Source organism: Clinocottus analis, unplaced genomic scaffold (genome assembly GCF_023055335.1).
Source record: "Clinocottus analis isolate CAN_PGR_092001 unplaced genomic scaffold, fCliAna1.0.p SCAF_47, whole genome shotgun sequence".
NCBI classification, from domain to species: domain Eukaryota; kingdom Metazoa; phylum Chordata; class Actinopteri; order Perciformes; family Cottidae; genus Clinocottus; species Clinocottus analis.
Window position 1 is genome coordinate 698,291 of NW_027176204.1, and position 15,000 is coordinate 713,290.

Sequence of the window (15,000 nt, forward strand, 5' to 3'; positions counted from 1 at the left end):
ACTGGAACTAACCAAGGACAGCTGAAGCCACATTTAAATTACCCCTTTGCCGCCAAGTTGGAACAGACGTTAGGTGTGTTTGTCCAACTTTGTTTTTGTGTCCCTCAATTCCTCTGGAGCGCTCGTTCAAGAAAACAAACTGAGATGACAGTGTAACTTAGATGCCTGTCTCAGTGCAGTGTGTGAATGTGTGTGTGTGTATTTATATATAAATGAAAACTGGCATGCTTTTCCCACAGTGCAGTTGTACTGTGCTGTACGCATACTGGCGCGGAACAGAACGATTTCCCAGTTTACTTCAGATAGGAACTGTGCTAGGATGGCGCCCATGTACCACCAACAAAGGCCCCTATTTTAGAGTATTTGGCACAGCCACGTCGCGAGGTAGCTGGCACAAATGTCATCATTGCACTGGTGACACACGCTACATAGACTACTGCTCAGTATTCCAGTGGAAACACCGAAGACAACTGGTGACGCATCATAGCAGGGTCAGTATGGGTACAACACAGCACTGGATACAGCTGTGCGTGGCCTAATATGCATACTGCACGATGCTTGCAGACAGTAAAACGTCTGCAGCCAGCTCAGTAGAGGGCGCTGTCGTTATTGTAGGAGCTGGAGCTGGGGAACGAGGGACAGGGCTTATTCCAGGGAAGGGCACCGGAGTGGTCCGCTGTGGGGAGGCTGAGGGTGCTGGCGCTCTTCAGGCGGTTCTTCAGACCGAAGTTGAGGAAGGATGACTTCTTGGTGACTTTGCGGGACTTGAGGTTCTTGTCGTCTTCGTCGTAGGCCAGACAAATCATGGAGTAGGTCTTAGGCAGATTTCCGCAGAAGGTGGCACTCTTGGTCGGCTGGACAGAGAGATTGACAGTGAAAGAATTAGCCACTGTTGGTTTAATCAGAGAGTTGCTGTGGACCCGAGGCGGCGTCGTCGATGTATGGGGCCAATAGGTTGGCAATTGAAGTTGGTAATTTTCTCACACCAAAAAGGTGGCATTTTGATAAACATAGCTTTTACTCTATGTTCCACTGAGAGTGAGACTGGTTGCTTTGAGCTCACCCACTAGCTCATGAACCATTTCCTACAGAATCCAAAATAAAAATATAACTGAATTTGACTTTTACTCTCTGGTCAGATTATTTCACAAGTCACACAGAGGAACTCTGTTTTATGCACAACAATTTCTCGAGATTCTCTCATGTGAAGTTGAATAGGGTTTTACTTTCTCAACTCTACCTGAGAGGATGAATCTAATGTTCTTTCTGTTGTTTGGTCAGCAGAGACCGATTGTGCTGTTATCAAGGAAACCAGATAGATGACGTTCTTTCTCAGCCGAGGGGAAAGAGAAAGCTCACGCATACCATTGGAGGGTTGCTGTCCATAATGCTGACCACCTGGATGTCAATCTCCTCCTCGGTCACATCCTTCAGCAGCCGCATCACCTCGCTCACACTCATCCATTTGCAATCTGTGTCGCCCACAGCAACGATGTAGTCACCCTCTTTCAGACCACTGGCCTGGAAAAGACACAAAGGAAGAACAGGAGTCAGAGAAGAGGAACAGGAGTCAGAGAGGAGGAACAGGAGTCAGAGAAGAGGAACAGGAGTCAGGGAAGAGGAACAGGAGTCAGAGAAGAGGAACAGGCGTCAGAGAAGGGGAACAGGAGTCAGAGAAGAGGAACAGGAGTCATAGAAGAGGAACAGGAGTCAGGAGAGGAGGAACAGGAGTCAGGAGAGGAGGAACAGGAGTCAGAGAAGGGGAACAGGAGTCAGAGAGGAGGAACAGGAGTCAGAGAAGAGGAACAGGAGTCAGAGAAGGGGAACAGGAGTCACAGAGGAGGAACAGGAGTCAGAGAAGAGGAACAGGAGTCAGAGAAAAGGAACAGGAGTCATAGAAGAGGAACAGGAGTCAGAGAGGAGGAACAGGAGTCAGAGAAGAGGAACAGGAGTCAGAGAAGAGGAACAGGAGTCAGAGAGGAGGAACAGGAGTCAGAGAAGAGGAACAGGAGTCATAGAAGAGGAACAGGAGTCATAGAAGAGGAACAGGAGTCAGAGAGGAGGAACAGGAGTCAGAGAAGAGGAACAGGAGTCAGAGAAGAGGAACAGGAGTCATAGAAGAGGAACAGGAGTCAGAGAAGAGGAACAGGAGTCAGAGAGGAGGAACAGGAGTCAGAGAAGAGGAACAGGAGTCAGAGAGGAGGAACAGGAGTCAGAGAGGAGGAACAGGAGTCAGAGAAGAGGAACAGGAGTCAGGGAAGAGGAACAGGAGTCAGAGAAGAGGAACAGGCGTCAGAGAAGGGGAACAGGAGTCAGAGAAGAGGAACAGGAGTCATAGAAGAGGAACAGGAGTCAGGAGAGGAGGAACAGGAGTCAGGAGAGGAGGAACAGGAGTCAGAGAAGGGGAACAGGAGTCAGAGAGGAGGAACAGGAGTCAGAGAAGAGGAACAGGAGTCAGGGAAGAGGAACAGGAGTCAGAGAAGAGGAACAGGCGTCAGAGAAGGGGAACAGGAGTCAGAGAAGAGGAACAGGAGTCATAGAAGAGGAACAGGAGTCAGGAGAGGAGGAACAGGAGTCAGGAGAGGAGGAACAGGAGTCAGAGAAGGGGAACAGGAGTCAGAGAGGAGGAACAGGAGTCAGAGAAGAGGAACAGGAGTCAGAGAAGGGGAACAGGAGTCACAGAGGAGGAACAGGAGTCAGAGAAGAGGAACAGGAGTCAGAGAAAAGGAACAGGAGTCATAGAAGAGGAACAGGAGTCAGAGAGGAGGAACAGGAGTCAGAGAAGAGGAACAGGAGTCAGAGAAGAGGAACAGGAGTCATAGAAGAGGAACAGGAGTCATAGAAGAGGAACAGGAGTCAGAGAGGAGGAACAGGAGTCAGAGAAGAGGAACAGGAGTCAGAGAAGAGGAACAGGAGTCATAGAAGAGGAACAGGAGTCAGAGAAGAGGAACAGGAGTCAGAGAGGAGGAACAGGAGTCAGAGAGGAGGAACAGGAGTCAGAGAAGGGGAACAGGAGTCACAGAGGAGGAACAGGAGTCAGAGAAGAGGAACAGGAGTCAGAGAAAAGGAACAGGAGTCATAGAAGAGGAACAGGAGTCAGAGAGGAGGAACAGGAGTCAGAGAAGAGGAACAGGAGTCAGAGAAGAGGAACAGGAGTCATAGAAGAGGAACAGGAGTCATAGAAGAGGAACAGGAGTCAGAGAGGAGGAACAGGAGTCAGAGAAGAGGAACAGGAGTCAGAGAAGAGGAACAGGAGTCATAGAAGAGGAACAGGAGTCAGAGAAGAGGAACAGGAGTCAGAGAGGAGGAACAGGAGTCAGAGAGGAGGAACAGGAGTCAGAGAAGAGGAACAGGAGTCAGAGAAGAGGAACAGGAGTCAGAGAGGAGGAACAGGAGTCAAAGAGGAGGAACAGGAGTCAGAGAAGAGGAACAGGAGTCAGAGAAGAGGAACAGGAGTCAGAGAAGAGGAACAGGAATCAGGAAAGGAGGACCAGGAGTCAGAGAAGAGGAGCAGGAATCAGGAGGAACAGGAGTCAGAGAAGAGTGACTGTAGGAAGGGGAGCACTGCTAAACATGCTTAAAAGCTAAATCCGGATTAGGTTTTTTGAGAATTACGTCATTTAATCCAAGGTTCTCTGAGCAAAAAAGAATCATTTGAGCTTGTTTGATATTCAGGGCGGTTAGTTGGGGGTTAATATTAAGCAAACAAGGCATTTGTTCTAATTAAACTTGACAGTTCTTCAGGTCAGTACAGACCGTGCTTAAAAGAACATAGTTAATTTGCAAGCTCATTTTAATACCATACAGACGCTAATTGAAATCAAATGCTGGCTGCAAACTCAGTGATGGATCTTCCCGTCTTCATCCAAAGGTAAGAAATACAAGTTGACTTACAGCAGCTGGGCAGAGGTGGTCCAATGAAACCACCTGGACAGGTGATTCTCCTTTCAGGGTGAATCCCAGGTCTCTGTCTTCTGGGAGCTTTATGGTCCGTGGGGCTGTCCACCGCTGTCTGGCCGAGAAGACCGACAGAGGGCCCTGAAGGGAGACGATGCGGCCAATAATGATCAAAATCATTATAATAATATATTATGATAGTATGTTTACTTTCTTTACTTTTAGAATACATAAATTAACCTATTGATGTAGTGTTTTATGCGATCCATCCCTCTGGCATCAGCCCCTTTCATCCTCACTCTCACCGGTTAAGTCACATGTCATCCTTAGCGTGTGATGCATATGAAGGACTTTCTCAACATGCTGAACAGGTTACTTCTGTCTACTTGGTCATATCTTCACACTGTCCAGTTATAGCTGCATAAACTATGGCTGCAATCATCCATTCATTCTGTTGAATAGATTCATTTTCCAGTATAAAGTGATGAAACGTTTAAATAACCCTGAATCACCAAAGCTTGTTTTGTCTTGACACATACACATCACATGATTAACCTCTTTGCATCACAAGGGAGATCAATCCTCTTGGCTGACGTTTAGAATCTTTTAGGCTGCTAGAATAACATGTCGGTTAAATAGAAACCTATTAAAAACATTATGTTTTTATCCTACGGCCATTACAGCATAACATCATTAGTTCTATTATATCAGGCTTTAAATTTAGAGACTGTTTTTTTTTTTAAATGGTAGTTTTTACTTTGTTTCTCAAACGATTGAACCATTTCTCATGTTTGCCTTTTGGGGCAAATAAATGTCCTGGTTTCTGCTGTTTTATGCTAACAAAGGATGTGTGTGTGTGTGTGTGTGTGTGTGTGTGTGTGTGTGAGTGTGTATCCAAACCAATGTTGTTGCTTATCGTTGACATGTCACAGACACATAGAAATCCCTGCATTCAATTTCTGTGTTTGTATATAAACAGTGGAATAAAGTCGACACTAACATTTGAAAAACTAACATTTGAAGGGTTAAGAGTTTGTTAATGGAGACATATTTGTGCTCTAACCATAGTTTTAAAGCAGTCATATTTATAAAAGGACTCAATAGATGAATCATTCAAAACTGTCCTGCTATTTAGTAGCTCGCTCCTAATAATATGCTTCTTATCTAACGGGGACATCTCTCCTCCACAATGAACCGAGGTAACAGCAAGACGATGCCTCTCCGCCCCGTTAATTCTATTGCCGTGGAGATTGTACGAAGAGATTGTGCTGGATTTAACTTTTCAATCTCATATTCTCTGTGGATCCAAAAGGATTTGGGCCTCGTGACTAAGACTGTTATGAAATCCAACCTTGCGCTTCATTAGCGTGGATTTCACTCACAGAGACTTCTCACATCGGTTGTCTGGTAACTCTCCCACCATTGACCTCCTGAGCAACCAGTTGCATCCTTGTCTTGAAATTGAAACCCGTAGTAGAAGTAGTCGTGATTGTAGACTGTGCGAGATGAAAGAAAGGACTCGCAACTGAACGGCTCTTTCAGAGGACGCAAACAGAAGATTACTGTTATAGAGACAAAGAACGCCAGCGCCCCTCTCCTCTCCACCGCATGACAATAAAGCAAGGGTCGGAGCCCCTCTGTCCATTAGTGTTAGTTTTGCATGTGTTGCTGTGAATGTCCAGGAAGTCTCGGATATGAGATCAGACTTTGGATTGTCTCCTGCTCAAATGTGCCAAGACTTCCAGGAGATTCTCCCTTGGTTGGTTGTATTCATAAATGACAATCTCTGGGTGATAAGTACACTTCCAACATCTAAAACACAAATCCAGAGCCATTTCATGTCACTTGATGAATAAATCGACCGTGATGTACAAGAAAAAAAAACAGCAATGTGAGTGGAAGATGATTAGTAACCCACATACCAGCCTCTGGAAGAAGTCTATGACTTTCACCTTTGTGGTTGCGGGAACCTCCATCTCTGCTTTGTGCTCTGTTTTAGCTACGGAAAGAAAGGAAGAAAAAATAAAAAGTGCCGCTGTTATTCTACACTGTTTACTGTCACAACCACATTCCAACCGGCGCCATGTTGAGAGAGGAGGACATGGAGTTAGCAGTGTAAACATTACATCACCTCTACCTGACACAAATGTCCTTATCACAGGTGATTGCAGTAGGTGTGGAACAAAACAACCGTTTCCTGAGACACAAACCTCACAAATGAACACGCCGGTCCTGCTCAACGTCATTTGTGAAGTGTTTGTTGTGGTGACTGGTTAGTTTCTATGTCAACCACAGGAAGAATAGCGGCCACCTCAGAGACTAGAAATGTTGAAAACACTCACAGATGATGTCCGGGGCCTCCGTGTAGTCCGTGAAATCCTCCTCGTCTTCATTGTCGCTGCACTTGTTGAGCGAGCGCTGGAGACTGGCTCTCAAAATGTCCTGCAGGACCTCCATCTTGTTCAAGTGATGGCACAAACTATAGATCCGAAGAGCCTCCTCGTGACCCAGTATGGCCCGGCGAATGTGAGCTTTGCCTGGGAGGGAGAATTGGCCATAAGGGGGATGAGAAAGAGGAAAGTGGAGCGGAGAGAATACAGTATCGAGAGGAAAGGAGAAGGTTAGAGGTGAACGGGGGAAGGTCAGTTCTGCTGTAATCGGCAGTCAGCTGTGCTCGAATGTCTTCAATCACATGCTCGTTCTTACCGATGCGTTGACGTTCATCTCTTTGTTTCAGGATGTCAAGAGGAGAGCGTCCCTCAGGGAGGCGATCGTAGACCTGTGACAACGTCTTCTCTTGCTGGTCCTCATCGTCACCGAGGCCCACTGAACGCAGACAGAACCAATGTTAGCACTAACAGAAGAAACTTAACGTAAGCTCCAACCAAGACCGGGGTCAATGCCGAAAACAAATGGGACACCCTTCAAGGGCAGAATGTGATGTCATGATTGCTGTGCGGTTGATCTGTTCACTGCAGCAATCTTCACTCTGTCCTGTCCCGAGCGGTCCGGTGGTTAATTGCTCCATTCTCCTCGTACGAGCAGGAATCTGTTAACGAGCTGCCAAACTGAAAGCCGCTTCGCTCCGTTGTTCCTCCATTCAGCCCAGCCCCATTCATTGCACTCGCTAAAACTATGGCGGCCCGCGCTAAACTTCATGCAATCTGCTGTATTTTGTTTCATTTGGAGTTAAGTGTAATTGCTCCTAAAGTGTATTTGTTAAGTGATGTAAAATAATGGCAAGCCATCAAGAACTAAGGCAGTATTACATGAGCAACAACAACGCTGGAGGGTTTGATTCCCTCACAAAACGTCCTTCACCTCGTCTCTTCCTCTGCCACAGGATCACACACATGATACCTTCATAACTTCATACTGTAACTGCAATCCTCCAGCAGTCCACAGAACACCTACTTAATCTAACTCACTCCAACCATCTCTCTTTTCCCTCATCCTCCCTCTCTGCCCGTCCTGAGTTCCTAGAAACTTGGCCTCTTTTCACAATGGGTTTTGTGTGAGTGTGTGTGTGTGTGTGTGTGTGTGTGTGTGTGTGTGTGTGTGTCTGTCTCTAAATAGCTGTTGTGTAATAGCATTGTGGCTGGCTGTGGTTCAGCTCAGCCATCTGACATGACCAACCCAGTGGCCCATACAACACTTTAAGAGAAAGATCAGGTTTTCCAGGGTGGTAAAAAGTCTTATGACATCAATCCCAGAATTATTTCACACCTCAGCAGCCAACAGCCAGCCTAATAGCTTGGAACTGGTCAAATGCAAATCGTACGGTGGATGTGCAGACAGGTTGTTTAGGACGAGAGTGGAAACAACATAACCTCCACCTGTGTTGTTGTCGAACAAAAAGACATTTGATCTGTCCCGACTTTGCCACCAGCTATGGGATTATTAAACCACTTGCTCCAGTCGGTCTGTGAAGAGCACACCAAATTCAAAGTGATTAGCGTCTCTGGGGTTTTCTTACGCTGGTGGTCCAGGAGCGCCGAGGCTACAAAGAAGTGTGCCATGGAGCGGTAGTGGTTGGTTTTGACTTGCGACGTGGTCGACCAGAAGAACGGGACATTGTCTTTGATCGGCGTCTGGATCATGGACTGGTGGACTTGGTCGTAGATTTCTGAGACCTGGCAGGAAAAGGAGGGTAGAGTTACTGAGAGGACATAAAAAAGAACCGATAAGAAGTGAGAAATCCGACTGTGGTGACATTATTACTTTACATGCACTTTGCCTGCAGCGCATGTAAAGTGCCGCGTGTGCCTTTGCCGCCTTGTACCTTTGCAGCCTCCTGGGCCATTTTCATGAGGGAATGGAACTGGTTTCGGATACCAGGCAGCGCGGTCTTCTCAAACAGGCACTCCTGAGCCTGAGCCAGCATCATCCGGATCAACATACTGAGCATGGCTGGGCTCATGTCGTAGCTGGGAGTGTGGGTGAACGTCTCCTTCAGCTGGTTCAGGATACCTGGGGGAGAAGGCGAGGCCAGCTCAGCTTGACACAAAAGCCTCTCATGTTCTGTGCCCAGACCTGCCAGCTTGTCTGGCGATCTGAACTAAAGATCAGTGTTAAAAAAAACACAACATTAATTCATTAATGGGACTGTGCAGACAAAGAATGTCCAATTTTTGGTGTTTTGTTTGTGGTGTTAAGACCATTTTCTTTCTTTTCTCTTCATTTTCTCCATAGAGAAGTCCCTAAATAACAAAAGGCTCTTTCATGTAGTTTTCTTTCAATCCCAGCATAAGATGTCATTTACAACCAACAGCGTGATAATCATTTACGATTGTTTTTGTGCCTCGCTCTTTATTACGAACCGTAGCCACTCAATATTCAACGAGCGCCTCTAAAAGTGGTAGTTGGCACTAATGTACCAATAGTGTAGTTAAGGGTTTGGGTAAGAGTGAATATTCATGGGCAGGACTCAAATAGTTTATGGTTTGCTTGACCACAAAATGACTTCAGTCTACTGGTCCATGAACCCTAATTACTGACACGCTGCCTCACACAGATGCTTTAAACGAGAATAAAGTGATCCGGTTTGTCAGCCTAACTCCTTCCTTTCCTCGGGCATGCTGCTGTTACAGGACCGGTGCTAGCTAGTGGCCGTCTTTAAAAGTAGAGCCAAGACACAAACCTTCCTAAATGAGTTTTTCATGTTGATGGAAACAACAAGACCATCTGCATTCCAACTGAGAACGCCTCTTATTTACAGATTAATAACCTCGCAGCAGAGGGACGTAGACAACTTAATAACAGAGCGCTGACTCGCTAGTCCTCGTCTAAGATTCTTGTTGGCTCGCTCCTTCCGTCCTCTAAGCCTCTCTCGTGTGCCTGGCTAAAGGGCACTGCAGCAGCTCTTCTACAGAAAGCATCCCTGCCTAACCCTAACCCTAACACGTCCCAGCTTAGTCTTCTGCTGTCCCTGCACACTAGTGACAATGCCCCTCATAACAACATAATTGTTTTACTTAGTAGAAGCCGTAATTATAGTCATCAAAGCAGCATCAGCAAAGCCACGGCCCGCTCAGAGCTGTAATTATACTGCAACAGTCCTCAGACTGCCAAGTCATAATTCTATCAAGACTTATCCGAGCTTCCTGAAACCTCAGAGGGTTGGGAAACCAGTTCATATGATGGGTGCTCCTCTGGAACTCAGCCACATGACAAGCAGCCAGAGAGGCATTTATTCTTCGTCATGGAGCAGAAGTCAGAGGGCGGAGGCTGGCACATATTCAGAAAAGATGCCTGTGTTCATGCCAGTGCACCTTTCCTGAACAGTGTGTGCTTTTCTTCACACGGGAAGGTCATTAGGAAATGTCTGCAAAGGGAGAGGATCGTTTTCACTGGGCTATTATTGAGCCATAGTAATGGGCTGATTTTCATATTGAATGTTTCAAAGAACAAAACATTTAAGGTTGTTTCGTAACCATTCTCCTGTATTTTGTTTTCTTACTCTCTCTACTCCAATCACCTCTGTCAAAGAATGGGAACGTTTCAGGAGCTTAGTTCCTCTCATTTTAACCTTCATTTGAAGTACCAGTTATCACATGGGATCACAGATGAGCCATAGAAATAAAGAAAAGAATGTTGTGTCTTTAGTTTCAGTTGAAACTAGTCCATGACTCCAATCTCTTCCTACCTGCACTTTTCTGGAAGGACGCGATGGCCTCTTCCAGGCCGGAGATCGTCTGCCGGTCACTGCGGGTACCGATCTGGGAGTAGAGGGCGGCCATGTTGAAGAGGATGCTGGCCTTCTCCAGGGACAGGTTCTGTTGGCACACCGGCACGCCTGTGAAGGAGTCGTACCTGAAGGAAAGAGGGCAAAAGTTGTAACTATACATATAAATATTCCCTGTATGAATTCAATGGTTAAATACAGCTTGAATAAACGCCTGCATGCCACAATGTGTTGTAAATAGGCAATACTAAATGACGATCAACCGGTCCTTGTTATTTTTCGCTCCTATGAGACAAAGCCCAGCCTGGCGTCTTCTGGTCGAGATATACCAGTTGATCCATGGATTTAAGGATGTAAAATGCCTTTAGTGTTTAAGCTCAAAGGCTTTGGAAAACCCCGGTGTCGGGGCTCAAGGCAGCTAGATGAAAGAGCCGGACAGCTTTCGTCATGATATTCTTTGTTCATCTCTATTTTATCACTTCTCACATAACCTCACCTGTTGCCTCCCCGTTTAGGGTTTGGAAGTGAAGGTACTGTTGATGTTATCTGTTTTGTAAACCAGTGTCCTATGAAATATGTCAAAAGCAATTCTTGGTGTGTACCAGGTGAAGAAGATGCCTGTCTGGCGGTTTGGGGAGAAGAATCGGCTCTCCATCAGAGGGAGATGGCTGGAGTATTTCGCTAGCAGTTCCACGCCGGCCTCATCTCGACTTGGCGTCCTGCAAGCCTAGAAACATGTAGGTAAAGAGATGAGATAGTCCGCAACGATGGAAAAGTTCTTGTAGTTAAGATGCACAGCTCTGATGTTGCTTAAAGGATCAGTCTACCCAAATTATGCACACAACATTGTTTACTATTATTATAAGTATAACTATTTTATGATGGAGTCCACTTGAGTAAAATAAAAAAAGCCAAGTAACAGAAGTGATGAACACGACACATTGCGTCGGGTCAGACTTTGTGTGCACACTACCTGTCGCAGGTCCATCAGGTCAGCAATCTCATCCTCAAAACTGTTCCCGTCTTCACTGTAGTGCTCCAAGATGAAGTCCTGTCAGAAACGACAAGTCAAAATCTCAATACAACATTTTCCCGGCTCGTAGTCGGGGAATGCTCTGGTGCTTAACCCTGTGACCGTCCGGTTACAGGGCGGCCGCTCTCAAAGCTAGTCCACTGACACATTGTTCTTATCGGCGCACAGAAGACACGTCCGACTGTGCAGCGCCGAGTCCGTCAGTGTGTGCACGGCCAGGCTTTAAGACTGAGGTCGGAGAGATTACAGTCAATGAGCAGAGCAGCATTAACGCGCTCATAAAGTCTCACGGTTCTTGGCCACAAACCACAACGTATAAAAGTCTCATCAGGACATTTACATAAAGAGCCTACATGACAGCTCTCATCAAACCACCAACAACCGCTGTTCCGCTTTTGTGAACAAGACAAAATGTTTTATGATCGGATGATATATTGTTCCTGAACAAATACATAACGTAGTAGCTGGAGAGCCGGGTGCAGACAATGTGACCCGAATCCGTCATGAGAGGACACTTGGTGTTTTCAATACAGGCTCAGACTGATAATTTGGGTCAAATTTGTTGTATGTAAATTATCAGTATTTATACACACAGGCTTGCAGGTGAGAACCAACCCGTGAAGCTCTTTGGCGCTCAGTAAGTTGTTGTTTGCATCAAAGTGCTATTTCAGCATGAAACATACTAAAAGAAATACCAGAGTCAAATTCCTTGTATGTGGAATTGTACCTGGCCATTAAAGCAGATTATGATGAGAAACACAGTTTAACAACATCACAGTGCTATGCATCACATCAAATGGACAAGTCCAATGCAGAGTATTCATACACATTAGAAATAACACAAGGGCGACGCTGTATGTGTTGCTTCTGTACCTTGAAAAAAGTGGAGTAGTCAATGTCTTTGGTCTCCTTCAGACCTAGAGCAATGAGGGGGATGTTGGCAGTTTCCCTGTGAGCAACACAGAAAGATATCTTGGTCAGTCATCAGATATGCTCAAAATAATAGGCATAAAAGGAACCAGTCTTGATGTGTGCAACCAGGACAATACGTCAGTAAAAGCTGACAAAACACAATACAGCAGGAGTTTGCATACAAAAAGGACAATGCATTGCTTATCTTAATGTGATTCATGTACGCACGGCCAAACAGCAAAGCACTGATGCGTTAGGTTAATGCTGAACAAAAGCGGGCTCCAAGGTGTGGTGCAAGATATCAAGCGACAAGAAACTCCCTTTGCTGACAGGCCAGCCTTGTTATGGACATCCCGGCAATGACACGGTCAGATCAGAACATGTCTAATAGGTACAGATCACACCGGCGACATCTCTGGGACTTGAGAAAGTTTACATTTTAATCAAATCTTGAGTGTAGCATAGAGGGGGAGTCAGGATTAGACAGATGGTGCTGTAAGTACACACAGTGTAGGAGTTAGGATTTAAAAGGTGAATGGGCCCCACGTCTCCTCGTGCTGTAAAGCCTCACATCTCTGTTGATTAATCATTCTGGAGTTGCAGCCCTGCTTCACTAACGCTAAAGACCTTCAATTATTTTTACCGACCAAAAAGTAAAAAGAGTTTTCCTTCTGATCTCAGCTGTAGCTATAATGGATGTATGAACTTCCAGGTCCTTGCTGCTGACAGATGGAAAGCAGATTCAGCTTGTTATCAGAGGAAATACAAACTGACAGATACCAGCTGCCATTGAGATAAAAACACTTTCTGGAAGCAGGAGAGTGAGGTGTTACTAAATAAATGGCCCTTAAATAAAAACAAGTGTGGGTTTGTTCTGGTTTTGCTGGGCATTTTATGATTCAAACTTATAGCAGCCCAAACTTCAGCTTTAAATGAAAAGTCTCCGTGGTGTTGTCATCCCGAACCCTTTTGAAATTAGGACTCTTTCCATGGAAATGGATCAGAGACTTGGTGCAGCCTTTTCACTGCAAGCACCGGGTTTGGGGAAAGACAACACCTTGCACTCATTCGTCACTTGACGATAAGGCAGCATTCCTCTGGCATACCGGCTCCGTGAATCACAGAAAACCTCATTCATCAGCAACAGGCCGCACTATAATCCATCAGAACTCGACGATGACATCGCTCCGGTCTTTTCTCCGGTTGGGCAGAAAGACGTGGGCGAGGGTCTCTGTTCTGCAGGGAATCTGAAATGTTGAAAGCCTCTCAGGCGCACTCCCCTTCCTCACACACACCTTCCCACTCGCCGTGTCAGTGCGCGTGACATGGAACAGACCGCCACGGAAACAGCATTAAGGCAGAGCTCTGGCTTTAGCGCCGGCCTTGAACCCTTCACCAAACACCACAACTCTGCATCTACAGTTGTGTTGTGTTGGTGCACAGGAGACCGAAGCGTTTCTGGCTTCTTGGCCTCTTCGACTCCCAGAGTTCAGTGCTGGCTTGAGTAAGTTCAGGCGAGTGTGCTTCAAAAAGGGGAAAGTTGCACATTTTGAGAAGTACGCTTATTTGCTTTCCTGGCCGTGGTACCATGAAAACATCGCCTCATCCAATCAGGATGGAAAGGAGAGCCATGAGACGGGGAAAATAGTCTGGTTCTATCCAAAGGTATGAACAAAATCCACCAGCAGCACCTCGAAACGCTCTCTATCGCACTAGTTTAATACACACATGAAAAGTTATGGTCTGCAAAAAAGAAATGTTTTGTTTTTTTACAGTTGATTTATTCACTGAAGTCGTATTTATTTCAGATGGATTTCTGTACTCATGGGTGAATGTGACTATATCGTAAGTCACATTGCATAACAGCGTCAGCTGAATGAAATGTAATGATCAGCCTAATGAGAAGCAAACCATGAATACAAATTGTGATTATACTAAACCATTTCCCCTCCTGTCTATTATTACAGAAGTAAGTAGTCGGACGTAGTAGATGAATGTAAATCACTAAGTTCAGCTTGTTGTCCAGGTCAAGAACGTTTCACAAGAGGAACTGAACAAACATTCACTCAGGTTGTGTTCCAGGCGAGAGGAGGACTCCATTGTGCGACGTCGCCCCACTGAGACACTGGCTCACCCTCTGGAGACATCCACTGGGGTGAGGGTAGGACAGCCTTTTATAGATCTGGTGGTGTGAATGTGATGGAGCACATGTTTTATTCTTTTCTTTAAAAAAACAATGATGCCAGCTGATGGTTGTTTCCCAGCATGCCTATTGTTTCTGGACGGAGCTGTGCTTCTGTAAGAGCTAAACAAAGAGGCTGGTGAGAAGCTGAATGTTCCCACACTCGAGTTCGTCTGAGCCCGCGTGACAGAGGACACTTGGGCCTTAAGATTGGACCAAGAGGCAGCTCATGAATCGTGTCCACATCCATGTAATTAGCAAACTAGATGTCTTCGTCTTAGTGGCTAGCATGCAATGTTTTCTATCAAGCTAAAAAGAGGAGATTGTTTCCTGTTTCTTTGAACCAAAAAAAAGATAGTGGCAGCTCGGTACTTTGGGGTAAAATGCATCCTTCAATGCCCTTCAGGACCGTTACCATCGTTACCGCCGTACAACGACCCACACGGTCCCCGCCTCCTCTCCGTTTGATGTGTTGTCCCGGGCAACGTGGCATCCTCCACAGCAGTGTGTTGTGGTTTGTATGAAAGGAAATGAATACATGCTTCATGCATGTTTATGGCGGGTGGATCACACATGCTTGAGGTGTAGTTGCATTGTGTTATTTCCTGTGAGAATAAGTAATGCAGGTGTAGTGTTAATAGCTTGTGTAAAGTGCATTTGTCCATTTGTGTGCGCCGATGTGTGTGTGTGTGTGTGTGTGTGTGTGGTATCTGAGCAGACGGTTCATGGAGGTTTTGTCTATCAAGTGGCAGAAACGAGGGAGGAAAGACTTGCACTGACCCACGACTGCAC

General features: G+C 45.9%; 1 protein-coding gene across 1 annotated transcript in view; it reads right to left on the reverse strand.

The window, feature by feature from the left end:
* rhpn2 (rhophilin, Rho GTPase binding protein 2) overlaps positions 1-15,000 on the reverse strand; it is a 25,287-nt gene that overhangs the window by 1,004 nt on the left and 9,283 nt on the right. The window contains exons 4-15 of the mRNA XM_068599460.1: positions 11,988-12,063; positions 11,055-11,132; positions 10,684-10,808; positions 10,043-10,209; positions 8,180-8,367; positions 7,874-8,030; positions 6,604-6,723; positions 6,240-6,434; positions 5,820-5,896; positions 3,895-4,038; positions 1,366-1,521; positions 1-854 (exon numbers count right to left, since the gene is read on the reverse strand). The exon at positions 1-854 is cut by the window's left edge and continues 1,004 nt beyond it. Of these exons, the coding sequence (XP_068455561.1) occupies positions 588-854; positions 1,366-1,521; positions 3,895-4,038; positions 5,820-5,896; positions 6,240-6,434; positions 6,604-6,723; positions 7,874-8,030; positions 8,180-8,367; positions 10,043-10,209; positions 10,684-10,808; positions 11,055-11,132; positions 11,988-12,063 (1,750 nt within the window). The 3' untranslated portion in view covers positions 1-587. The remainder of the gene's footprint in view (positions 855-1,365; positions 1,522-3,894; positions 4,039-5,819; positions 5,897-6,239; positions 6,435-6,603; positions 6,724-7,873; positions 8,031-8,179; positions 8,368-10,042; positions 10,210-10,683; positions 10,809-11,054; positions 11,133-11,987; positions 12,064-15,000) is intronic.